Source organism: Dendrobates tinctorius, unplaced genomic scaffold (genome assembly GCF_039654945.1).
Source record: "Dendrobates tinctorius isolate UK_male_01 unplaced genomic scaffold, ASM3965494v1 ptg000151l, whole genome shotgun sequence".
NCBI lineage: Eukaryota > Metazoa > Chordata > Amphibia > Anura > Dendrobatidae > Dendrobates > Dendrobates tinctorius.
In genome coordinates, this window is record NW_027361818.1 from 29,968,071 (window position 1) to 29,994,714 (window position 26,644).

The following is a 26,644-nucleotide window of genomic DNA, read 5'->3' on the forward strand; positions in this document are numbered from 1 at the left end:
TGACAGAACGCTGTCTGCTGGGCACGATAAAGCCTCCAAGGCATGTGAGGTAAGCTCAGGTCTCTCATCCATTTTGGAAGACCAAAATGTGAAAGGGTCCAAACCATTCCTGATTGATATTGATATTCTGGTCTAGATACTCCTGCACCATCCTCTCCAGTCGTTCACTACATGTAAGAATTGGACTCTGTTGTGCTGGTGCACGAGCTGGTCTAAAAAATGTGTCAAAGAAATCACAGAAATTGCTTCTTCCACTTACACTACTGCTGCTGCTGCTAATGTTTTGGTGTTGACGAATTGATGTCCTGGAGGTTGGAATTCTAGAGCTGTGATACGATCTACTGTCTTGGGGAAAAGCTCTCTTAAGTTTGTGTAAAAGCGTGTTTCTGTACTCCAGCATTAGTGGGTCCCTTTCCAGGATGGGAAGCATCTGGAAACATTTTGTTTTGTAATGTGGATCTAACAAAGTGGCATCCCAGTAGTCAGCACTATTTCTAATCATAACTATACGGGGATCATGTTGCAGCAAGAAGGCACTCATATGTCAAGCACTACCATGAGGTCCAAGCCCATGCTGTGTTAGTGGCTGGGTAACACTGATGCTTGTTTTCTCAATCTCCTCCCACCAACCATGAAAAACAGAGAGGGAAGGAGGTTATCCTCTTTATCTCCTGACAGTTGCTCGCCCATCTCCTCTTCTTCCTCCATTTGTTCCTCGGATCTTGCACCTTCATTAACAGTTTGTCTGTTATCACAAGCCACCCTTAATTGCAGTAATCCACCCTCCCTTGGCACTCGCCTGTGTGACAACAGTTTGGAACTTAGAGACAAAGTTTTTCTACTCCACATCTTCCTCTGCTACCTCCTCTTCTTCTGGGACCACCATCTCCTCTCGCAGGCTATTCAAAGTCTGCTACAGCATATAGATGACCGGAATAGTGATGCTGATTATAGCATTTTCATTGCTAACCATATTAGTGACCATTTTGAAGCTGCTCACAAGGGTGTAGAGGTCATTAATCTTTGTCCACTCCATAGATGTGATATGCGCCATGTCCGTACTGCATTGGCCCAGGCTATACGACATGACATACTGCGTCAGAGCTCGTTGCTGCTGCCACAGTCACTGCAACATGTTCAGAGTGAAATTCCATTGTGTCTGCACATCACATATCAACCTATTAACTGGCCTATACAAAGACCTCTGTATCGATGCAAGTCGATGACCTGAGGACTGCGAATGGCGGAGATGAGCACACAGCTTACGTGCTTTCTGCAGCAGCTCACCCAGGCCAGGATAGTGGCAAAGAAAATGCTGTACCACCAGGTTGAGGACGTGAGCCATGCAAAGTATGTGTGTGAGCTTGCCTCGCCGTGGGGCTGCCACCAGGTTCACAGCATTATCGGACACAGCCTTCCCTAGATGCAGGTTCAGAGGTGACAGCTATTGTTCAAACTCAGCCTGGAGAGCTGTCCACAACTCTTCAGCTGTATGACTGCGATCTACAAGGCATATCAATTTTAAGACTGGCTGTGCAGTACAGAGGTAATGGAGATTCACTCTGCACTGTTGAAACGAGTGTCTCATTAAGGCAGAGGATGAGGGTGCAGGTGGAGGCCCTAGAGGAGATAAAGGAGGAGGTAGAAGCAGAGGAGGAAGTGTTAAATGTAGAGGTTTGTCCTGCAAGCCTTGGGGATTCCAAGACTTGTGGAGCAGCACCTGCCCCCACAGCCACCAGAGTCACCCAGTACCCAGTCGGCGAGATATAAAGCCCTTGGCCATGTTTACTCTTCCAAGTGTCTGTGGTGAAATGCACCCTGGCAGACATAGATTTAGTCAAGGAATAGGTGATGCTGTCTGTGACCTGGATACTTAGAAAAGTAATGGCGACTAGGCAATTGGTACTGGGGGACTGCAACGGCCATCAGCATTTGGAAACCGTTTGTATCTACCATGCGGAAAGGCATCATTTCCGTGGCCAACAGATTGAAGATAGTGGAGTTCAACCTCTTAGCTTTGTCATGTGTAGGCGGAAACAATCTTTCACGTGACCACAACTGTGGTACTGTGGGCTGGCTGCAGTGCTAAGAGAGGGCAGAGTACGATGAACCGGACAAACTGCTGGACCGTGAGAGAGGTGCAGGTGGAGATGTTACAGTGGATTGAGAAACTTGTGGTGTGCTCGTTCATTGAGATCGGTCAAAAAAAGCAGGCATGTCCGCTTCCTTTACAGCCGACGGCGGCCTCTCAGTCAGAGTGACTGCAGCAGGTAAAGAAACCAAGGTTCTGCGGTCAAAAACCTGCGTCTCAATAGTTGGCACGGTAGCACAGGAGGAGGAAGAAGCAGCAGATGCAATTTATGGGGTGGATGATGGTTGTAGAAGTCCTCTGGTCCATTTTTTAGCGCAGTGGAATTCCCAGAGTAATGCATGTCGGTTGCACATATTAAGGTTCATACATGTAGTAGTCAAATTATTTCTCTTTTTACCTTTACTCTGTTTTTTTTTTTTTTGCAAAGTTGGCAGATCAGGAGGCACGGTGGCTCAGTGGTTAGCACTGCAGCCTTGCAACGCTGGGGTCCTCGGTTCAAATCCCACCCAGCACAACATCTGCAAGGAGGTTGTACGTTCTCCCTGTGTTTGTGTGGGTTTCCTCCAGGTTCTCTGGTTTCCTCCCACATTCCAAAAACATGCTGATAGGGAATGTAGATTGTGAGCCCCATCAGGGACAGTGCCAATAATGTCTGTAAAGAGCTGTGGCATTAATGGAGCTATATAAATGAGTAAAATAAATAAATAATTTACGTGAGTTGTCTCATCCTTTGCAGTGTCATAAAAGGCCCAGGCTAGGCAACCCTTGCCACCCCTGCGAGTTGCAGACCCATGGCTGCTGCTAATGAGGATGCATTGCTTGTTGTATCTGTAACCTCCTTGTCTTCCTCCAACTAGCAACTCATCATCATTTTCTGTGTTATCAAAATATTTGCCCTTGGAGTCACCTTCCTCCTCTTCCTGCCCTGACAGCACAGTACAGTCCACGCATGAGCCTCAGATATCAGAGTTTCTTCAGGATCACCTGGGGGTTAATGTCTCATGATGAGGGTCAGGATGCTACTCGGACTCTACCTCATCCTGCCCCAGATCCAGGCTAAAAAATTTTTTTGCATCGGTGCAGATTTCCTCCTCTTGACTCTGTGAAGCATTTGACTACACTTCTGATGACCATAGCATAGAATATGTGAACAGCTCTTCAGACTCATCTGTGGTTCCGTACAGTCAGTTGTATGGTTGGAGAGTTGGGATATGGGGGAAGCAAAGGGAATTTGGTTGCCACCTCTGTAGACTGTACTGGGTGTGATGTTGAGGAGGAGGAGAGGTCACTAGAAGCTGCCCTTGCCATCCACTCAAGCACATGCTCTTTATGGGCATCTCAAAAACAAAGCTTACTGCTGTGTGTCTGCCAAAGAGAGGTAGTGGAGTAGCCTTTCCAGTAACTTAATCAGTAGTCTTTGCATAGGATGTGACATTGCTTCACTAGTGCTTTCACAAACATTAGCACCTACCCCATGTACACCTTGAACATCAAGTCTAATTCCTCTTCCAACACGACCTCACTTTTTCCAGTCATGTTACTCAGATAGTGTGGCAGGAGCACAGTATTAGCAACAAAAAATTAGGTTTTAAACTCTGCAACAGCTCTGCAAACAGCTGAATTTCAGCTGCAGCAAATTGCAAGGTGAAATATGGTGTGCTGAATCACGTTAGTCACAGAAGAAAAAATTGTCTGAGTGTGGACGAGGCCTGTAAGACAAAGAAGATACGTTGCAAACAATTTGAAAGTGAAAAGTCCCCTATTGTATAATGTTCGTAAAAGGCAAATTTTGGGGGGCCTCTGGAACACGCATCTATAACACACTAGATGCTACGATTTGAAAGTCAGATGTCCCCAACTGTATGACGTAAGTAACAGAAGAATTTTTGGGGGGCCTCTGGAACAGGCCGCTTTAACACACTAGATGCTACAAACAATTTGAAAGTCACGCTTTCCCCCGTACCAGAAGGCCGCTGCCTCGGAATAACCCTTGACTCTTCCCTGTCCTTCAAACCACATATCCAAGCTCTTCCTACCAGCTCAAAAATATTTCCAGAATCCGTCCTTTCCTCAACCCTCAATCTACTAAAATACTTGTGCATGCCCTCATCATCTTCCGCCTCGACTATTGCAACATCCTTTTCTGTGGCCTCTTTGCTAACACCCTCGCACCTCTCCAGTCCATCCGTAACTCTGCCGCCCGACTAATTCATCTCTCTCCTCGCTTCTCCCCTCTGCAAATCTCTTCACTTGCTCACATTCCCTCAGCGTATCCAGTTCAAATTACTAACACGGATCTACAAGGCCATCTATAACCTGTCTCCCCCATATGTCTGTGAGCTAATCTCCCGATATCTTCCCTCATGTAACCTCCGGTCCTCCCAAGACCTCCTTCTCTTCTCCACACTTATTCGTTCCTCACCCAGCCGCCTCCAAGACTTCTCCCAAGTATCCCCCATCCTCTGGAATTCTTTGCCCCAACACATCCGACTATCAACCACATTCGGATCCTTCAGACGGAACCTGAAAACCCATCTCTTCAGGAAAGCTTACAGCCTGCAATGACCCCCCTGCCTCCTCACCACTACTGGAGCTACCGCCTCACCATCACTGGAGCTACCGCCTCACCATCACTGGATCTGCTGCAACCCCCCAACCTACAGTCTCCTTCCCCACCATCCTGTAGAATGTAAGCCTGAAAGGGCAGGGTCCTCTCCCATCTGTACCAGTCTGTCATTGTTAGTTTGTTTACTGTAAGTGATATCTGTAATTTGTATGTAACCCCTTCTCATGTGCAGCACCATGGAACCAAGGGTGCTATATAAAAAATAATAATAATAATAATAATAATAATAATAATAATAATAATAATAATAATAAAGTTAGATGTCCACCACTGTATGACGTTAGTAACAGAAGAATTTTTTGGTGGCCCCTGGATCAGGCCTCTATAACACACGAGATGCTGCAAACCATGTTTAAAGTGAGATGTCCCATACTGTATGACGCTAGTAACAGAAAAATTTTATAGGGGGCCTCTGGAACAGGAATCTATGACACACTAGATGCTACAAACAATTTGAAAATGAGATGTCCCCTACTGTATGACGTTAATAACAGAAGAATTTTTTGATGGCCTCTGGATTAGGCCTCTACCACACACTAGATGCTACAAACAATTTAAAAGTCATGTCCTCTACTTTATGAAGTTTAGCAACTGCAAAAATGTTTTGGTTATGAGCGTGAGATCTGCGGACAGCTTAATTTTAACCCAACAAAAAGTCAACGTGTGATATGTCGGGGTGCATAACATTTTGCAAGAGAAAATTTATATAATATTTTTAATGTGCCTTAGGTCTGCAGACAGGTTACTATCACCACAGGACTAAATGACAAGGTGGGATACAGCAGGCTGTTTCGCATTTAGCTAGTGAAAAAAAATATTATTTAGAATGCTATTGTCACGATTTGACGCGGCACAACGGGTGGTCGGTCAGTGGACAGCGCAACACACAAACAACGGGATGGAAAAGGGGGAGGAAGGCCCTACCAATAGGGAAATGACGGAAGGGACACCCCTGAGCTCAAATCTGAGCCTGTCCCTGCACTCCCCTAATGCCGTCAGTGGGTCCCTCCCCCCACCGCAGTCAGGAAACCTCGTCTCTCACTGTCACCTAACACTGCCCTGGCTAGTGCACTGACCGGCGAGGAGCGCCAGCCTCTTTCTACAGATATTACCGCACAGGGGACAGTGACAAACGTGAAAGAGACAGGTAAATAACAGCTTAGTTTTTAGCCTTCTCTGTTGCAAAGCACCGAACATCAGATTAAAGGCACTAGGATAACGAACCCAGCAGAAGCACCACTGCCCCCAGAAAGCTCCTTACTCAGGCTTGGTCACTGTAGAGTGCTCTATCACCGACAGTCAGCTCATGCATCAGGTGACCATTTAAAGGATGGTGGGAGTGGTCACCACCCACATCTGCTGACCCAGAAACTCTGCAACTGCAGAAGATTGCCAGCGAGGAAAAAACTGATATTAACCCCTGCTGGCCTGAAAGGAAAAAAGCTACATTTAAACAAAGTGGAATCAGAGCTTCCAAAAATGGATCGTGACAGCTATATCCATGCATGGAGCGCAATAGAAGCAGTGCACAACACACTTGTAGGACATGTGCCCTGCTGGCTTTGTCTGTGGACATCAATAATGTAAAAAAAAATATGCTGGAAGGTAAATTTACCAGCCACACTGGATAGTAGCTAGCTGCACTACCTGACTTTTATAGAACCACCTAGCTAGCTAAAATCTTGCTGATAACAGTGCCAGCATCAGAAACAGCTTCTCTGCACTGTTAGGCTGGTTTCACATTAGCGCATTTTACATGCAGCGCACGCTGCCGCTAAGCCCCGCCCCCTGCCCGCTCCATGCCCGCCCCATCCGGTGCGCAGACGGTGCACTGGCCGTGCGCTAATAGGATTTTGGCGTGGGCTGCGCACTTTTGAAGGTGCGCCGGTGTGCACCGAACGCACCATGTTGCATTTTGGCGCGCTCGGCGCACCTTCAAAAGTGCGCAGCTCATGCCAAAATCCTACTAGCGCACGGCCAGTGCTAAAGATAGGGTGCGCAGATCGCATGCAGCCGTGTGCGATGGTAGGAGGCGATGAGCGGATGGGGCGGGGCTTAGCGGCGCCGTGCGCTGCATGTAAAATGCGCTAATGTGAAACCAGCCTTACAGTGTCAAAATGGCGCTGAAACAAGATGTCTGCTATTTATATGGAGATGGACATGTGATTTCAGCAGCCAATGACACAAGCCGTTGTGTCAGGACATTGTGGGTATTTCCTGCACTCTGATTGGCTAGCTAGCTGCAATGTGCGCACATAAAGTTTGGAAAAAAACAATTACTGTTTACAAGAACACCGCGCCTCTGAACTCTGAAAATCCCCCTCCCCTCATCAAACACGTGCCAAACGCTCATGATACACCACCATCATCATTGGTAAAGTGCTGAAAATACTTTTGTGGCAACACAAATATTTTCCCGCACTTTTACCAAATGTTACTGATTTTTTCTGTTTTTATAAATTTTTGCTCTTGTTTCTTATCACAAATCCAAATATGTCATATTCATGCCGAATTTATGTTTGGCGATGGATTTCTGAACAAATTTGCTCATCACCAGTTATATACCACCGAAATTTACCCCAGAGCATGTAATACTCTATGGATGAGTAATTCCATCCTGAAATATTCTAACTTTTTTTTGTAAAAAAACGTAATTTATACTGTAAATTATACTGCAATAAATTGTATGAATGTCTAATTGAAAGCAGAAGAATGTATTTAATGCAAACATTTTGAAAGTGTTGTTGATGTCCTTCTACACTCATAAAGGTTTTGCAGAAAGTGCAATGCTAGGAAAAAATTATTATGACTGTCATCCATAGTCCCCTGAAAAACAACAACTGGCAGGCCTCATTCAAATAATTTTAAAGTGTAGTTGCTGTACTCCTACACTCAAAAAGTCTTTGCACAAAGTACAAAACAGGAAAAAGTATAAGGAAGGTCATCCATACAACATTGAGGCCTCGTTCACACGTACCTTTTTTTGCGTTTCCGCGGCGGTATTTTCCACGCGTTTTTGCCGCGAAAACACGAAAAATAAGCATCCTGTGCATTCCTATGGGATTCCGCAGTGCTGTGCTAATGCTGCGGACTTTACCGCGGCGGAATCGCTTCGCGGTAAAAAACGCAGCGTGATCATTAATTTTGCGGAATCGCGGCGATCCCGCACCCATAGGAATGCATTGTTCTGCTTACTTTCCGCATGTGGCTGTGCACACCATGCAAAAAGTAAGCAGAACATTTGAGGCTGGTACCCACGGTTCGGAGGAGAGGAGACTGTCCTCCGGGCTCTGGGCACCATATCCCTGTAAAAAATAGAATTTAAAATAAAAAATATTGTTATTCTCACCTTCCTACGTCCCGCGTAGCCTTCCCGCCTCTCTCCACGCTCCCGCTCCCAGTAAGCCTTTGCGAGCGATGACGTCCGTTCTCGCGGGATCGCGAAGTCTCGAATGACCGCGAGACGTCGCGATCCCGCGAGAACGGACGTCATCGCAGTAATTGTCGCAAAGGATTACTGGGACCGGGAGCGTGGAGAGAGGCGGGAAGGCTGCGCGGGACGTCGGAAGGTGAGAATAACAATATATTTTTTTTTATTATTATTTTTTACATTCTATCTTTTACTATTGATGCCGCATAGGCCGCCTCAATAGTAAAAAGTTGGTCACACTCGTCAAACACTATGTTTGACGAGTGTGACCAACCTGTCAATCAGTTCTCCAAGCAATGCTACAGATCGCTTGGAAAACGCTAGCAATTCTGCAAGCTAATTACGCTTGCAAAATGCTAGTTTTTCCGTGGGAAAATTGCGGGAATTTAAAATGCGATTTTCCCGCGGAATGCAATTCCGGAATTCTCACGGTAATTTCCGCGAGAGTTCCGCTACGTGTGAACCCAGCCTGAAGGTATCAAGTGAAATGACTCATAAAAATATTAGCAAATTAGTTGATGCACTCCTACAATCATAACGGCTTTGCACAAAGTATAAAGCCAGGAAAACATTTTAAGGAGGGTCATCCATACACCTTTTTGAAGGCAACAACTAAAGGGCTTCATTCACATAGAAGTAGGGGTTAGTCAAGGCTTTCGTCATTTTTATCAGAGTGAGCCTGTCAGTATTCTCTGTTGACAAGCCAAAGCGCCTGTTTCTTATGATCTCACCCGGTGGCACAAAAACCCACTCAGACAAGACGCTAGCAACAGAACATCACAACACCCCCAAGGCATAGAGGGACAGCTCGTGCTTGGTGTCCAGCCTTGAGACCCAAGAGTTTAAGGTCGCAAAGGAATTGGAGAGTACGCTATTTTGGTCAGCCAGGTATTGCTTGACCATCTTTAAAAACTTTTCCCTCTTTGTCAAAAATACCCAGTCATGGCCATGAATGCTGGGATGGTGTCATGAAATTGGCCAATAACTTTGACAATTTACCCCGGCTTCTGCTGTGTGTCTCCCTCACCTCTCCTCCTTGGTTAAGAAAGGAGGAAGCTTCCCCCACTTCTGCTAGCATTGTTTGGAAGATTAATATAATGTGAGTGTCATAGGAAAAGCATCGGTTCATACTGTTTGTCATATGTGCAAGCTCCCTACAGCCAACATTTTCCTGTCTCCACCATGATGACAACTTTCCATCTCCTCTTCCTCCTCAGCCCTTCCAAGTAGGAGAGACGGGCCAAAAGTTGTGGGGTTACTACCCTTTGTTGCGCTAGCCCACAGCTCCTGTTGCTCTTCCTCCTCCTCTTCCACCTCTTCATTATTACCCACTCCAACCTGAGCAGATGAGTTGAGGCTGTACAGGGCAGCATCTCCCTTTTTCATGTCTTCCCCCAACTCCACCTGGTCCGCATGCATAGCATCATATTTAATTGTAAGTAGCGACTGTTTAAGTAGGCACAAAGGCAGGATCATCGCACTGACTATGGTGTCATTGCCACTCACCATCTTTGTGGAGTCCTCAAAGTTTTAGTGAACTGCATAAATGTCAGACATCCTTGCCCACTTTCCTTGGAAAATTGGTATTTGCTCACAAAGCTTTGTCAGCATGTGAAGTGTGGGGTTCCATTGTGTGGGCATGCTACACACCAGTCGGGGAGTTGGCTTTTGCAGAGCGGCGGCAGCTGTAGCTGACTTGTGGAAATGGGCATGTAGGGGGGAGAGTTCCCCCTGTGTAACCGAGCCGGAACAAAGGAGACTGTCACCAAGGTTCCTAGGGGAACTTTTTCCAGGGGACATAATTAAAGGACAGACTGGAGACAGTTCTAGAAGGAGTGGGGGCGTAGCCAATATAAAAGTGACTGAGAATGCCAGCAGGGGGCAGACTACAGAATGGCAGAGAAGGAGCAGGAAGCCTAGGTGGCGCCAGAGAGCAAGGAGGAGTGAACATCAACCAGGGAGGTTGGACGGGAACTCACAAGCGTCAGTGAGCAGACGGCAACGAGCAGCCCAGCAGAGGGACACTGACCGGACAACTGCGCTCCCACTCCTGACACTTAAACCCACAGTTGCGGTGTGCCCGCTGCCACCCGTGGCTGCCACTGCCCTACTTCATTCCACAGCTGCTGCCTGCCCACCACCATCCACGGCCCGCTCGTTGTCACCCATGGCCGCCACATCCTGACTTCAGCCCGCGGCTGCAACCTGCTCACCGCCATTGGCAGCCTGCTCAATGTCACCCGCAGCTGCCACAGCCCGACTTCAGCCCGTGGCTGCAGCATACCCGCTCCCATCTGCGGCCGCCACTGCCCGACTTCAGCCCATGGCTGCAGCCTGCCCACCGCCATCCACGGCCTGCTCTTTGTCATCCGTGGCCGCCACAACCCGACTCCAGCTCGCGACTGCGGCCTGCCCGCTGAAATCCGTGGCCGCCGCTGCCCAGCTCCAGCTTGTGGCTGCGGTCTATACGTCCAGGCCCCCGGCCACCATCAGCACGCCTCTGCTGGGAGGCCCAACGCTGAGGAATTCTTCAGGGGCCTGCTGTGCCCTCGCTCCACCTAGGCGTGGGAACACCAGAAGCTTACGTCAACTCCTCGTCGGCTGGGCCCAGCGGCTGAGACGCCGAATAGACACCTACAACCACTCAGCTGGATGTCAGAGAAGGGTAAGTGATGTGCTGTAGTTGATTAGTCATAGTTCTTGGACTTATAGTCGGCCATACCACGGCCTTATAGTTACCGGTACCAACCGGGTAGTTAATATCGTGTATCTGAGTATTACTGTTTGGATCCCTGCGAGGGTAACTGTTGTCACCTTGCTAGTTACTCAACATGGTCCATATATAAAAGTTATACTTAAGCTTACTCCGTCTCTGTCTCGTCACTGCATCCTGCGTACCTGCGGATACAACAGGCACGTACCTTGACCAGAAGCTCTTGCAAATCTGGGTAGGTTTAAAGAAACCGCTGGACTACTAAGTTGAACACATGTGCCATGGTATGTGTATGAGCTTGCCAAGCTTCACAGCCTCCACCAGATTACAGCAATTATCACAATCGATCATGCCTAGTTTGAGGTTCAGTGTCAAAAGCCACAGATATGTCTGGTCTGTTATTGTTTTAAGTAGCTTTGCTGCAGAGTGCGGTTTGTATCCTTGACAAATCAGCTTCAGCTGAGCCTATTGCCACTTCGCTGAGGCAGTACTGCAGAGCTTCCAGCTTCCAGATGATGTGGACGATGTGCTCTGACATAGAATAATGGAGATGGAGAATGAGGAAGAGCAGGAGGGGCTGCAGGAACTGATGTATGACATGGAGGAAACCCTAATAGAAGTAGGGCCAGCCATCCTCGGCCTCGGGAGCACATGTGCCGTGCTAGGGTTGGACTTGGCCCTGGCCTCCGAAATGTTTGCCCAGTGTGCCGTCAGTGAAATGTAGCATCCCAGGGAACAAGCGCTTGTTGACGAATTGGTCAATAAGTGGGCAATACTGCTAAGTGCGTTACCAGATAGAAGGAGACGTGGATGTTACCCGCGCTGCTGTGATAATAACAATCCTGGCATATGGATAGGAAGAGATGGTATTTTATTCACTATTTTCTCAACGCGTTTCGAAGTTCATATAACTTCTTCCTCAGGAGATGTATGAGTGTACAATATCCTTACATACCGTTAATATAAATGCAGACATTCAGATCTGGCGGCAAGAGGCAATCACACGTCAGAACAGCGTCAAAGATCATAGGGCGGGCGGGTAATACAGCAGAGGACAATGTGGGTTGGAAAGAACCATAAAATGAAAGAAATCAACATTTTAATATTTGAACATCCTTATTTTCTTTTTCAGGTATATTATGACAGAAGAAAAAGTCAAAAATTGAAATAAAAGGAGACTGTAGAAAACAGAAGAAAAGTTTTTTTCATATATACGCACCGCAGACCCCAAAATATGTGAGCGAGAAATTCACAGATCATCAAGCGGACGAGCCACATTTCAAGGAAACTGCTGAAAAAATCTATACATGTTACTGACATTACCTCCATCAGAGAATATCTATCAGTTAAAAAGTAAAAGAAATAAATTGATTTAATTTATATATATAAACAAATATAAAATAATAATAATGAATAAAAGAAAGAAATAAAATTCTATATGAATATTTGTGTCACCTGCGTAGCTAATTATAAAAAGACAAGTTTCACCATCTCCAGACATCCACATATTTATATACGCACTAACACCGTGCATTAATTGCTTCCATGATTCATTCATTAGCTTACTCAAGAAATTCTTCATGAGTTATCAATTCTTGTTTTTTATGGTATCGATCTAATGTATTAGGCCGGCGTCACACTAGAGAGGAATACGGACGAGTGAGAGGCGTTAAAAAAACGCATTACACACGGACCAATGATTCTCTATGGGGCAGCTCCCATCAGCCGTATATTTCTTGCGTATATTTTATGGTCCGTGCCAATCGCAGCATGCTGCCATTGTCAGCGTATTACGCCCGTAGTACGCCAATGCAAGTCTATGGGTGCGCAAAAAATACGGATTACACACGGACCACGCATGTGACTTGCGAGAAATACGCACCCGGTGTCTTTTAGAAAAGCCGGAAATTCAGTGCGCGATACAGTAAACTCACACTGACAGGTTTAATAAAGAAACGAAAAAATAGATCTAGACACATAGAATACATATATATATATACACACATGTCATTGAGACACATATATATTTATATATTTATATTTCACAGAGTTCTTCATAGCAGAATAGCCGCTAATTCAATTTCCGGCTTCTGTCAAATCATTCCCCAACCCGACATGAAATGACACAAGGTTACATACAGTAAACCATTACATTTCATGTTTTTTTTGTATATGGCCCTGACTAATAATTAGATTATGATTTGTGTGTAAAATTTGGGAGGTGTAGGTGTTAATTTAAGGGGTTAATTTGTTGCAAAAAAAATGCGTGGGCTCCCGCTGTAATTTGTCAACCAGAGAGGTAAATTAGGTGAGTGAGGGCAGATTTTAATAGCCATGAGAGGGACCATTGTTTTATGTTATTTTTGTTGCAGGTCATGGTTTTTTTGGGATTACCAGACTAATAAAAATTTGTCAAAAACTTGTTGTCTTTATTTCATTAAAAGACTTTTTAATCAATGTCTGTGTGTGGTTTCTAACCCTTTCGTAGTCTAGGGTTAATAATGGATCGGAGTCTTATTGACACCTCTCCATTATTAATCGGCTTAATGTCACCTTTCAATTGAATGGTGACATTAACCCTTTGTTATATTAACCCATTCGCCACCGCTACAGGGCAATGGGAATAGAGAGGATAAGTGCCAGAACTGGCACATCTTATAGATGCGCCATTTCTGGGGTGTCTGGGGGCAAAAACAATGGTCTCTCTCATGGCTATTAAAATCTGCCGTCACTCACCTACTTTACCTCTCTGGTTGACAAATTACAGCGGGAGCCCACGCATTTTTTTACAACAAATCAACCCCTTAAATTAACACCTACACCTCCCAAATTTTACACACAAACCCTCATCTAATTATTAGTCAGGGACATATAAAAAAAACATGAAATGAAATGGTTTACTGTATGTAACCTTGTGTCATTTCATGTCGGGTTGGGGAATGATTTGACAGAAGCCGACAAATGAATTAGCGGCTATTCTGCTATGAAGAACTCTGTGAAATATAAATATATAAATATATATGTGTCTCAATGACATGTGTGTATATATATATATATATATTCTATGTGTCTAGATCTATTTTTTCGTTTCTTTATTAAACCTGTCAGTGTGAGTTTACTGTATAGCGCACTGATTTTCCGGCTTTTCTAAAAGACACCGGGTGCGTATTTCTCGCAAGTCACATGTGTGGTCCGTGTGTATTCCTTATTTTTTGCGCACCCATAGACTTGCATTGGCGTACTACGGGCGTAATACGCTGACAATGGCAGCATGCTGCGATTGGCACGGACCATAAAATATACGCAAGAAATATACGGCTGTTGGGAGCTGCCCCATAGAGAATCATTGGTCCGTGTGTAATGCGTTTTTTTAACGCCTCTCACTCGTCCGTATTCCTCTCTAGTGTGACGCCGGCCTAATACATTAGATCGATACCATAAAAAACAAGAATTGATAACTCATGAAGAATTTCTTGAGTAAGCTAATGAATGAATCATGGAAGCAATTAATGCCCGGTGTTAGTGCGTATATAAATATGTGGATGTCTGGAGATGGTGAAACTTGTCTTTTTATAATTAGCTACGCAGGTGACACAAATATTCATATAGAATTTTATTTCTTTCTTTTATTCATTATTATTATTTTATATTTGTTTATATATATAAATTAAATCAATTTATTTCTTTTACTTTTTAACTGATAGATATTCTCTGATGGAGGTAATGTCAGTAACATGTATAGATTTTTTCCGCAGTTTCCTTGAACTTGAAATGTGGCTCGTCTGCTTGATGATCTGTGAATTTCTCGCTCACATATTTTTGGGTCTGCTGTGCGTATATATGAAAAAAACTTTTCTTCTGTTTTCTACAGTCTTCTTTTATTTCAATTTTTGACTTTTTGACTTTTTCTTCTGTTATAATATACCTGAAAAAGAAAATAAGGATGTTCAAATATTAAAATGTTGATTTCTTTCATTTTTTTATCTTTCCAACCCACATTGTCCTCTGCTGTATTATCCGCCCGCCCTATGATCTTTGACACAGTTCTGACGTGTGTTTGTCTCTTGGCGCCAGATCTGAATGTCTGCACTAGTGATGAGCGAGTATACTCGTTGCTCGGGTGTCCTCCCAGTATTTTGGCGTGCTCGGAGATTTAGATTTCGTAGTCTCAGCTACATGATTTACGACTTGCAGACAGGCTGATTACATGTGAGGAATGGCTGTTTGTTAGGGAATTCCCACAAGTCTTCAGCCTGTCTGCAAGTCGCAAATCATGTAGCTGAGACTAAGAAATCTAAATCTCCGAGCACACCAAAATACTTGGAGACCACCCGAGCATGCTCGGGAAAACCCGAGGAACGAGTATACTCGCTCATCACTAGTCTGCATTTTTAGAAATGGTATGTAAGGATATTGTGCACTTATGCATCTCATGAGGAAGAAGTTATATGATCTTCGAAACGCGTTGAGAGAACAGTGAATAGAATGTCAGCTTTTTCTATCCAAATACCAGGATCGTTATAATCATGGCGGCGCGGGTATCATCCACGTCTCCTTCTATCTGATACTTTGAATTGGTCAATGATTTGACCTGTGGATCCGTGGCAGCTGTTGGCTCTGATGAGTCCAATATGCTTTCGCATTGTGGAATATTAGATGAGTGCAAACTGAAATTAATTTTGAAACTATCACCGAATAACACCCTATTTGCGCTTTTCTCTCCTAGAGTGGTTCTTTGTTAGTAAGTGCGTTAATAAGAGCACAGGTGATGTTCCTGGACACATGCTGGTACAAGGCCGGGATGCATAAACTGGAAGGAAAGTGGCGGCTGAGGACCATGTACCAAAGGACGGCTGCTGCCAGGAGTTAGAGGTAATCCTCTAGTCAACGAGCCAAAACGGCAACATTCCACAGCAAGCAGCCTAGAAATGTGCCCGTTTAGCCTTCGGGCCTGTAGGAGGGTGGCTGGAAACTTTTTCTTTCTTTCCAAGGCCTGGGGTAGGGACAATTGAACTCCCTGCCGAGACAAGGATTTGGACGTACCTGATGTTGGTAAATGAGAATGTGCAAGGATATATGCAGGACAGGAGGCATCTACAACAGTGTTACGGACAGAGGATTGGCAAGCACCTAGCACAGGCAAAGAGGCAGTGATGTAACCCGATGGCACCAATCATAGACCTAGGCATTTGGACCACCAAGTCAGGTGCTTAAATGACATGTGTCTAATCATGCTGGTGGTGGTTAGGTTCTTAATGGTCATGCCCCTGCTGATCTTGGCATAGCACAGGTTGCAAATGGACATTTTGTTTGTCTCAGTACTCTGTTTTAAAAAGTCCCAGACTAGGGAACGCCTAAGACTGAGTTCACACACAGCGTTTTTTTAGCGTTTTTTACCGCGGTTTTGTCTATAAAACCGCTAAAAATAAGCTTCCCAGTCATTTCTATGCATTTTGCACTTTTTGTGCACATTGATTTCGGTTTTTACCGCGAAAACACCGCATTGCGGTAAAAACCGCAGCATGCTCATTAATTTTGTGGATTTTTCCACGTTTTTGGCTTCTTCCATGCGTTTTGAAACCGCTGCGGAAAAAAACACATCAAAACCGCGCAAAAACCGACGCGGAAAAATAGGTGCGGTTTCTGGGAAGGGAGTCTGGTTTTTGAGCAGAAATTTTCTGCAACGTGTGCACTTAGCCTTACTCTTTGATGGAGGAATTCAGGAGTGTCGGTGCTCTGTGGAACAGTTGCCAGCCTTGTCCCTCTGGTCACTTCAGTGGCTCTTCCTGCCTGTTTCGGTGCTGTCCTCTCTCTGCATGCCAGCTTCCCAGGTTTGGTGGGTGACTTAGTTATCCACAACAATGTTTTCCACCCCAGAAGTCTGGTCCTCCTGACTTCGTGACTTATCAACAACAAGACTTAGCAGCAACTGTGTTTCATCATCATCTTCCTCCTTCACCAAAATTTGCCTTTCCCCACCATCATCTTCTTGTGGCAGTGGCCGCTTTAATTTTTGGGCATCATTGAACAGCATGTTCTCCTGTCCCTCTTGGATCATGCAAGTTGAGAGGCAACAATTAAGAAGTGTTGTGGTAAAGAGCTCCTGGGAGTGTCCTAATGTTGGATCACTAGTCTCCTGGTACTTAACATGGTGGGAGGAAGGAGGATCAGGGTGAGGATTAAGTAATTCATACTGTAGGCTGGTGAGACAGGACCATGTGGAAGCATTAGCTGCTATCCAACCAACCGTACGTCCCTGGGACAGGAACTTGTGTGTCATGGATGGGTGTATTTCTTGTGTTACAGCAACAGGCATAGTAGCACCTGCCGCACAGGCTTGGCAGCTACGTGCATCATCATTAACATTTCCACTTCCCTGTCCTTTACTGCACGCCTTACACATTTTACAATTGCTATGTCTCTTTAAACCAAGTTTTTTTTTTAATGTAACAGAAAGAACACAAAAGTGTATGGATGAAAATCAAGTTCAATACAGAAAAATGTTTGGACACTATTCTTGAGTGTTATTTGCCATAGAAATGTACCACAAAGCACATAATACTGTATGGGTAAAACATTTAGCCCAGAAAAAATGAAAAATGCTTTTTTGAAGAGTTAGATATCACAGAAATGTACCCCAGACAAAAGAAAACTGTACAGTTGAGATATTTATGGGTGCAAACTTTTTATAAGCTTATTTCTGTAAGATTTTTGTAACAATTTTTGGAGTGTTAGGTATAGCAGAAATATACCCCAGACCATGGAATAGTGTATGGATGAGAAATGTAATCCAGCTATTTTTTTAATGCTTTGTGGGAGTGTTATATGTCACAGAAATGTACCACAGACCATATAATTCTGTATGGCTGAGAAATTTGAACCTGCTTTTTTTTTTTTGGCTTTTTTTAGTTTTATAGATCACAGAAGTATAACCCAGACCACGAAATACTGTATAGGTGTCAAATTTAACCTACTAACATATTTTAACCCTTTTTTCAGTGTTAGATATTACAAAAATGTACCCCAGAGCACAGAATACTCTATGGGTGAGTAATTTAATCCATAAAAAATTCAGCACTTTTTTTAGTGTTATATAACACCAAATTATACCACAATGCACGTAGCACTCAATAGATCACACAATATATAAAATTTTTCACCAAAAAAATCCCGCAGCTATATATTTGCTAACGGACTGTACAACCCTAATCCCTGGGTCACGGTTTCACTCCTCAATGAGTCTGGGATGCAGTTCTTGTTATTATTATTATTATTATTATTATTATTATTATTATTTATTTATATAGCACCATTGATTCCATGGTGCTGTACATGAGAAGGGGTTACATACAAATTACAGATATCACTTACAGTAAACAAACTAACAATGACAGATTGATACAGATGGGAGAGAGGACCCTGCCCTTTCGGGCTTACATGCTACAGGATGGTGGGGAAGGAGACAGTAGGTTGGTGGGTTGCAGCAGTTCCGGTGTTGGTTGAGGTGATATCACTGGTAGTGGTGAGAGAGAAGGAGGTAGTGGGGTCATTGCAGGCTGTAGGCTTTCTTGAAGAGGTGGGTTTTCAGGTTCCGTCTGAAGGATCCAAATGTGGTTGATAGTCGGACTTGTTGGGGAAAAGAATTCCAGAGAATAGGGGCTATTTGGGAGAAGTCTTGGAGGCGGTTGGGTGATGAGCAAATAAGTGTGGAGGAGAGAAGGAGGTCTTGGGAGGACCGGAGATTACGTGAGGGAAGGTATCGGGAGATTAGATCAGAGACATATGGGGGAGACAGGTTATAGATGGCCTTGTAGGTCAGTATTAGTAATTTGAACTGGATACGCTGAGGGAATGGGAGCCAGTGAAGAGATCTGCACAGGGGAGAAGCGGAGGAGTAGCGAGGAGATAGATGTATTAGTCGGGCGGCAGAGTTAAGGATGGACTGGAGAGGTGCGAGGGTGTTAGCAGGGAGACCACAGAAAAGGATGTTGCAGTAGTCGAGGCGGGAGATGATGAGGGAGTGCACAAGCATTTTAGTAGATTGAGGGTTGAGGAAAGGACGGATTCTGGAAATATTTTTGAGCTGGAGGCAACAGGAGCTAGAAAGAGCTTGGATGTGCGGTTTGAAGGACAGGGCAGAGTCAAAGGTTACTCCGAGGCAGCGGACTTCCGGTACTGGGGAAAGCGTGTTGTCATTAATTGTTATAGCTAGGTCGGGTAAGGATATGTGCATTTATTTATGTCCATGCCCGTATAACATTTTGCGCCGCTATTGTTGACACATTTTGGGCGCACATGCGCCGTTGTAAGAAGCGCATGTGACGCTCAATACCAGAAGTTGGTCATCATTCTCGAGCGCATATGTGCCAACGAGGAGGCGCGCATGACCGTTAATACCGGAAGTTGGCGGCTTTTGCATAAGCTGTACCGGAAGTGGGTCATCATCCTGGGCACACACGCGCCGTGGTGAGTTGCGCTTTATGTCTAGTGCCGGAAGTCGGTAATTGTTTTTGGGCGCACATGCGCCGTTGGAGAGGCGGTCTCGTGTATCTAATGCCGGAAGTGGGTGGCTCCAGTATGGGCCGCACTGGAGGCGGAGCGGTGCTCCTGAGGCCCTCCCTTTGGCGTGCGTTCCACGAACGGAAACGGCAATGGCGCCTGTAAGGGAACTATGGACGCGATATATGAGGTAATTGTTTGACAGATGTTACCAATTAAGATGTGATTATTTTTGAGGTCATCTATAAATATGTCCTCCTCCCTCCACCTCCTGTGGACAGCATAGGGAGTGGAAGTTTCTCTCTTATCATCAGCACTATGGCACTTTACAAGTTTAGTCCCCAGATGATTGTACTTGGATGAAACGCGTCGGGACATTGCCTTAGGGAACGTGCAGAGCATTGCTGTTAGGGTCAGCTGTGGACTGCCCTTGTTAGGGCAGGAGTCTGGGGTTTGAGCTGAATTTAGATGTTAGGGATGTGACAGGGTATTGTCTTCCCCTATTGCACTCTCCAGTTGGATTGAATGGAGGATCCTCCCGGACTCCTGGCCCGTCCATCTATTAGGTGAGATTGTTCCTCTTTTATTATACTCACCTGCCTGTCATTTCTTGGTCCTTGGTGACCTTTTTGACAAAAATTTGCATTTCTTTTATATATATATGCAAAAGGGTCATGGCATTTATGGGAAAGTGTTCTCAACTGCCGTAACCCATAGATGTTTTTGTACACCCATATAGAGATTTTTTTTGGGTGACCATCTACATCCCTATATTCAGGCTTGGCCGCTTTTTTTGCTTAAAGTGTAGGCCTGAATGCCTGATAAGCAGCTGTATGCTGCTTTTTTACCTTCACAGGGTGACACTTAATTAGTAATCTTAAATGATTTATTAAAGGTTATATTTTATATTTTCACCTATTGCTTTGTATTCCATATGATATTTTTTCGGTGAGACTTATGCCAGTTCGTCTTTGAAACTGTTCAGTGCTTTATCTACCGCTAGGTCGGGTAAGGAAGATCTGTGAGATGGAGGAAAGATGATGAGTTCAGATTGATCCACATTGAGTTTGAGGAAGCGAGAGGAGAAGAAGGAGGATATGGCTGATAGACACTCTGGGATTCTGGACAGCAGAGAGGTGACGTCTGGGCCAGAGAGGTAGATCTGAGTGTCATCAGCATAAAGGTGGTAGTGGAATCCGTGGGACTTTATGAGTTGCCCCAGACCAAGTGTATAGATTGAGAAGAGTAGGGGTCCTAGAACAGAGCTGTGGGGGACTCCAACAGAGAGAGGGTGGGATGAGGAGGTGGTGTGGGAGTGGGAGATGCCGAATGTGCGGTTGGAAAGGTATGAGGAGATCCAGGATAGGGCAAGGCCTTTGATGCCGAAGGAGGAGAGGATCTGTAGTAGGAGGCAGTGGTCAACTGTGTCAAATGCAGAGGACAGGTCTAGAAGCAGGAGTATAGAGTATTGTCCTTTTGCTTTGGCTGTAAGTAGGTCGTTAGTAATTTTGGTCAGGGCTGTCTCAGTGGAGTGATGGGGGCGGAAACCAGATTGTAGATTGTCAAACAGCAAGTTAGATGATAGGTGGGAGGAAAGTTCAGCGTGGACGTGCTGTTCCAGGAGTTTGGAAGCGAATGGAAGCAACGATATTGGGCGATAGCTGGACATAGCGGTTGGGTCGAGGGTTGGTTTTTTAAGGATATGCGTGATTGTGGCATGTTTGAAAGCAGAAGGGAAGGTACCAGATGTTAGAGATAGGTTGAAGAGGTGGGTTAGGGATGGGATAAGTGTGGTGGTGAGGTTGGAGAGGAGGTGGGATGGGATGGGGTCGAGTGCACAGGTTGTGAGGTGCGATTTGGAGAAGAGACGATTAAGCTCCCCTTCAGTGATGTTGGAGAGTGAGGTTATGGGGTTTGGGCATTGGTCTGGTATACAAAGGGGTTGTGGTGGTTGAATGATGAAGGTACTGACAGCTTGACCATCCAATCTGGTATTGGGGTATGCTGAGTTGTCAGTGTGTTGATTGACTATTCAATCTGAGACTGGGAGGCATTGGCTGTCTCCAAGTGTTCATTATCCCAGGTGATTGTCATGCTACTTCATTGAGCTATTTCTCCCAGACCTCTGCCAGACGTACATTCAGCTAGTGAAGTTTGTACTTTTTGTGTCGGAAGTTCTGTATGCTTGATCTTTTGTTGCCAAACCTTCCACTTTGTTCTGACCATCCGTCTGTTTATCTGTTTAACCCCTTCTGCCCTGATCTGTTATCCTCCTGGTATTCTGACCTCAGAACGATACCTGACCACACTTTTGTCTCTTCCTTCTGTTTATGACATACCCTCCTGGCTTCTGACCTTGAACTCCTTGACAATTCTGACTCACGGCTTGATCATGAGAAGTGACTAGCGTCACACCCTGTCTACAGGCTGCATTTTGCCACTGTCCCTGCTCCTACAACTCTATCCCTCCCTAGACTAAATGCAGAATTTATGTGATACAAACAGCAAGGCAAACAATTATCCCTTACAAGGGCTCTTAGTATGATGGATCAGCTTCAGCAACAGTATCAACACTACAGGCCTCTGATTCGTTATGCTGTGCACACAGGCCTGGACAAGCTTACGCCTGGAAGTGTCACAGAGCTGTGCAATGTTGTCATTGTGGGTGGGTAGCACCTGTTCTTTTATAACCATCTGATGATGTGACTCGAGTTTTACATAAAGTATTGCCCAATACTTGCTGATTAATGAATCCAAGTTCCCTGCACCGCCCAGGATTGATTGCATTCCCCCAGACTTCGCATTTGCTACGGTTTGGTGAGCTGACAAAAAATTTTTTTCCTTTGCTGATTAATGAGTATATCTGAGCAAAGTGATACTCGAGTGATAACTGAGTATCACCAAGCAAGTTTGAACATTCCTAGTTCCCACCCAGAATTAGAAACCATCGACTGTTGGTTTCCTCCACTTTTGAAGTCAGAACAAGCAGGTGGTAGATTGGATGTCAGATAATGCTTTCAGTATGTCTTCCAGCATCAACCTGTCTTCCACATAGTCAAGTCTCACTAGTCAAGAGTGGAACACATAATTCTCACCCTGATCCGCCTTCCTTCCACCATGTCAAGCCCCAGATGACAGGTGATCCCACACTTGAACACTTCGGGGATCACTTTACATTTCCATTTATTGTTTATTGCCTCTCGCCCTGCACGTTTCAAGACGGACATGAGGAGGTCAGGTATAGTGATGCCCAAATATTTGCGCACCCTTGTTCAGAGAACAATGTTAGGGAACAGCAATTAGTATCAGGTAATGCCAGTAATCAACATGGCTATGACAGGCAATCCCTGTGTGTTTAGTGGCTGCCAAACAGCTGCAAATATGCAGGACGGGAACTCGAACATGTGCTCAAGCACCAGGGTTACTAGATGGAGTACCGAGAGTACACGACACCTCAATGCTCTATCGACAAGTGGCGAGCACACTCACTCATCACCGCTAGGAAAGTATTCATACAACACATAATATGTAACCAGGATAGGAATGTAGCAAAAATTACCCCCCCTCTACATCAAGAGTAATATAAAAATAACGTGGTGTACTATTATACAAGAGACTACTGCTTGTGTAGCCACAAACCACCAATGAATGATGAAACACTTTTCATTAGGAAATATTAAAAATTACACTTCATGTATAGTAAAATTACATGTATAGTATCATCCACATGTGCGTCATTTCACAAATCATAAGGTTTAATACTAGAGGTCAGGGCCATCCCGAATATGGTCACCATGACGTGGTGGGATGGCTTTTATAGTTTTTTCTATCAATATTATGTTAACTAAGCTCCCTACATTATTTTCATTCATTATTGCTGATTATTTATTTACTGCAGGGGATTTGCTTACTATGTTTTTTTTTTTTTCATCTTGGGTTTTGTATGTTTAGTATCATTATATAGTAAGGAGGAAAAAACATGATGGAGGAATATCAACCATGGAAAAGCATGGATTACACAGAGCTCAGACGCAATGATGACAAGTTATAAACATCTAAAAAGACCATGAGAATTGTTTTAACCAACTGGTGATAAAACATCCAAAACCTCCATTTACATACATGTGGCGGAGGTAATGCCCAATGCACTGCTCACCTACGGTGCATGGGAACGATCCACCATCCACTGCCGCACAGCCGGCGGGAGACTTTCCTCTTCTCCTCTCTCTTTTATTTTTCTCTCTCCCTTTCTCTTCTACCTCAGCATTCTCACTTTCATTTTCTTTTTATCTGTTTTACTCTCTATCTCTCTTATCCTCTGTCTTTCTCTGTCTCATTCTCTCTGTAGCTATATCTCTTAGTCTCTCTTTCACACTCTTTTTCTGTTTGTCTTTCTCGCTCTCTTTTGATCTATATTGTAATCTCTTCATATCTGTCCCTCTCCTCCGCACTTTTTCTCTTTCTGGATCTCTCCTGTTTTTTTTCTTTTTTCTCTATCACACTTTCTTTTTTTTCTCTTTGCTTCTTTCTCATCATCTGACGCTTTTTTCTTCCTCATTTTCTCTCTCTGCCTTTTTCTTTCATGCTTTCTCTCTTTCTGTCTCTACGTTTTCCTTTCCTTCTTTCAGTGTGATACTTTCTTTGCTCTTTTTCTATGTCTCATTTTTCCTTTCTCTTTAATTCTCTCTGTTTCTCTTCTCTCTCTTTGTATCTTTCTTTATTTCTCTTTCTTGGACTTTTTTTGCTCTCTCTATTTTTTTGCCTTTCCTCCTCGCTCTCTGTCTCACACACATTTTCTCATGCAGCCCATTATTAGTGACTTACCGCTCAGCGCTTTGTACCCGGCGCTGTAGGTTCTGGTAGAAGCTGTAGCCGATCAGTACCACCAGTACGAGGACGAGATGCCAGCGCCGTGCCATGATGTCAGCCTGCAGTCTCTCCAGCCGTTAGTCAGGATACTGGACGAACGTTCACAGCGGAACAGATAAATACCTGGGGAAGGTGTGTCCTACCTGTGCCAGGTGATCGCACTGCACTGCTTACAGCACTGCAGGGAAAGAGTCTGCTCAGCCATCCGTGTGCATAGAGTTCTACATACTGGGGTAGTATACAGTATGTGTCCATATATATATATATATATATATATACACACAGGTGTAAATACAGGGGTATAAACAGGGCGACATTCAGGGCTACATACAGCTGAACAAACAGGTGGACATACGTGTACAGTGGCTTGTGAATGTATTCACCCTCCTTGTTTTTGAAATGGAAAATTTGTGCATATCAACCGTGCTGCTGAGATGCTAGAATCTCCCGATACAGGAAAGATATGTGGCGCCCCTGAGGGTTCAGTCGCCACAGAAGTACTGCACCTCCTCCTGAGGTGTGGTACCCCACCATCCAGGTAAGGTGGAGACACCTGACCACACTCCAACACCTGCATCCCACACAACATAGTAGTGTAGCAAAGTACCTTTGGTGGCTCCCTGCTTGGAACACGAAGAGTGCTGGGAGGCGGGTGGAGCTTAGTTTGCACCAAAGAGCGGGAGAAGATAGGATTCAGGAGTAGTCGGTGAGAGAAGATCCCCTGAGAGGGATGGAGTAAAGGAAGTGCTGCAGCAGACCTCAGTGACCTGGATCTGCTGGCACAGGAAAGAGATATTCAGAAAGCCTAATTCTCCATAAGAAAGATAGTTTTGTACGTAACGTAAGGAGAAGAAGAGAACTAAGGATTAGGGTTAGAGCAGAGCCCTTCCTCAAGTTCTAAGCGCATAGCCGGGGTCCGGTCCCCGAGGTTGTATGGATACTGATGATCCTGCAGCAGACACCGGAGGAATAGAAGTTGTCACCACTTTATTCCCATGCAAGACTTGGGGGCACAACAGCAACGTGACTGAGCCGGGACTTAGCAGCAAGGAGTCCCCGAAGCAGGCTACAGCTGTCTGCCGTACAAGTAGAGTTCATAGGGACATCTGAAACAAGGAACTCCAGTGTAACTCAGTACTGAGAGTACTTCACCATAGGCGCTAGAAAAGAGACGTTCAGGAAAGGCACACACTCAGCGCTGCTCCATCTCTGTGCTTAACACTGCACCATTACACTCTCCTCACTAGCTCTTCATCTACACTGCCCTGGGACTACAGCCCTACCTGTGGAGGGCCACACCATCATTGCTACACCACACTATCAGGTTCCTGACAGCACCGGCATGCAGCCTCCGCTGAGCAGGGACTCACCTGTACTGTAGGGGCCCCGGGGACTGAAATAGCTGGAAAGTACAGATGCACGGGACCCGGATGCTGAAGCTTTAGCAAGCAGGCACAGGACCTATGGTCATGTGACCGCAATGGGGCGGGGCTTAGCGTCCTGCTTTCAGAGATGATAGAAAACTCAGAGTTAGGCAAAACGGAGGTTATACACAGTACAGGCAAACGAGGTACAGGAGGGATAAACAGACGGGAGGTCAGACAAAGCCAAAGGTCATACACAAGAGGGCGGTGCGGTACCAAAGAGATGAGCAGAGAGTAGTCGGGTCACAAACAGAGAGTCATACACGAGAGAGCGGTGCGTACAAGAGGGGCAGGCAGAACTCGTAACAGGGACAGAACCGGATCAGAACCAAATAAGCAACGAGTTATCAGGCACAAGGCACACGTACGTACAAGGTCAACTAACTCAGCCGAGGGCAGGAGTGTAATTGACACCGGACCTAGGTCCAGTGAGCATTAAATAGCCGTCTTCTGCCAGAGAGAGGCAGCACAATTAACCCATAGTCTGCCCAGGATGGGCCAAAGCGAAATCCCAACCTGGATCATGACACGCACCATCTGTCCCAGAGGATCTGTCTGCAGCGTCAGCTTAACACCTTCATTGCCGAACACCACAGGTGGCATCACGAATCATTCACTTATAAACTTTAATCATCATCCACACGCTCGACATCATCTTCCCTTTTACAATGGACGCCCAGGGCCACAGACCGGGTCACAGCTACCGTGACATCTCCCATTGAGCTCAACGGGCCCGGTACCGAGTACCCCGCCGCCCTGGGTGCGAGGGTGATCCAGATATATATCTTTGTACCGTGTTAGCCAGTAGATAGAAGAATATTTAGAATTGAGAGTCCTCAGCGGTTGATACCTTTTAATGGCTAACTGAAAAGATGGTGACACATTGCAGCTTTCGAGACTACTCAGGTCTCTTCATCAGGCATTGACTAATACAACATCTGAAGAATCACATATTTATATACAAGACCGCACAGAAATAACCCAATTAGCT

The 26,644-nt window shown here is 45.1% G+C and overlaps 1 protein-coding gene across 1 annotated transcript in view; it reads right to left on the minus strand.

Annotated features, from left to right (window-relative positions):
• The window catches only part of LOC141050277 (alpha-2,8-sialyltransferase 8F-like), a 173,447-nt gene extending 149,124 nt beyond the window's left edge, over positions 1–24,323 (minus strand). Inside the window, exon 1 of the mRNA XM_073547164.1 lies at positions 24,185–24,323. Coding sequence (XP_073403265.1) covers positions 24,185–24,279 — 95 coding nt within the window. The 5' untranslated portion in view covers positions 24,280–24,323. The remainder of the gene's footprint in view (positions 1–24,184) is intronic.
• Positions 24,324–26,644: the final 2,321 nt, after the last annotated feature.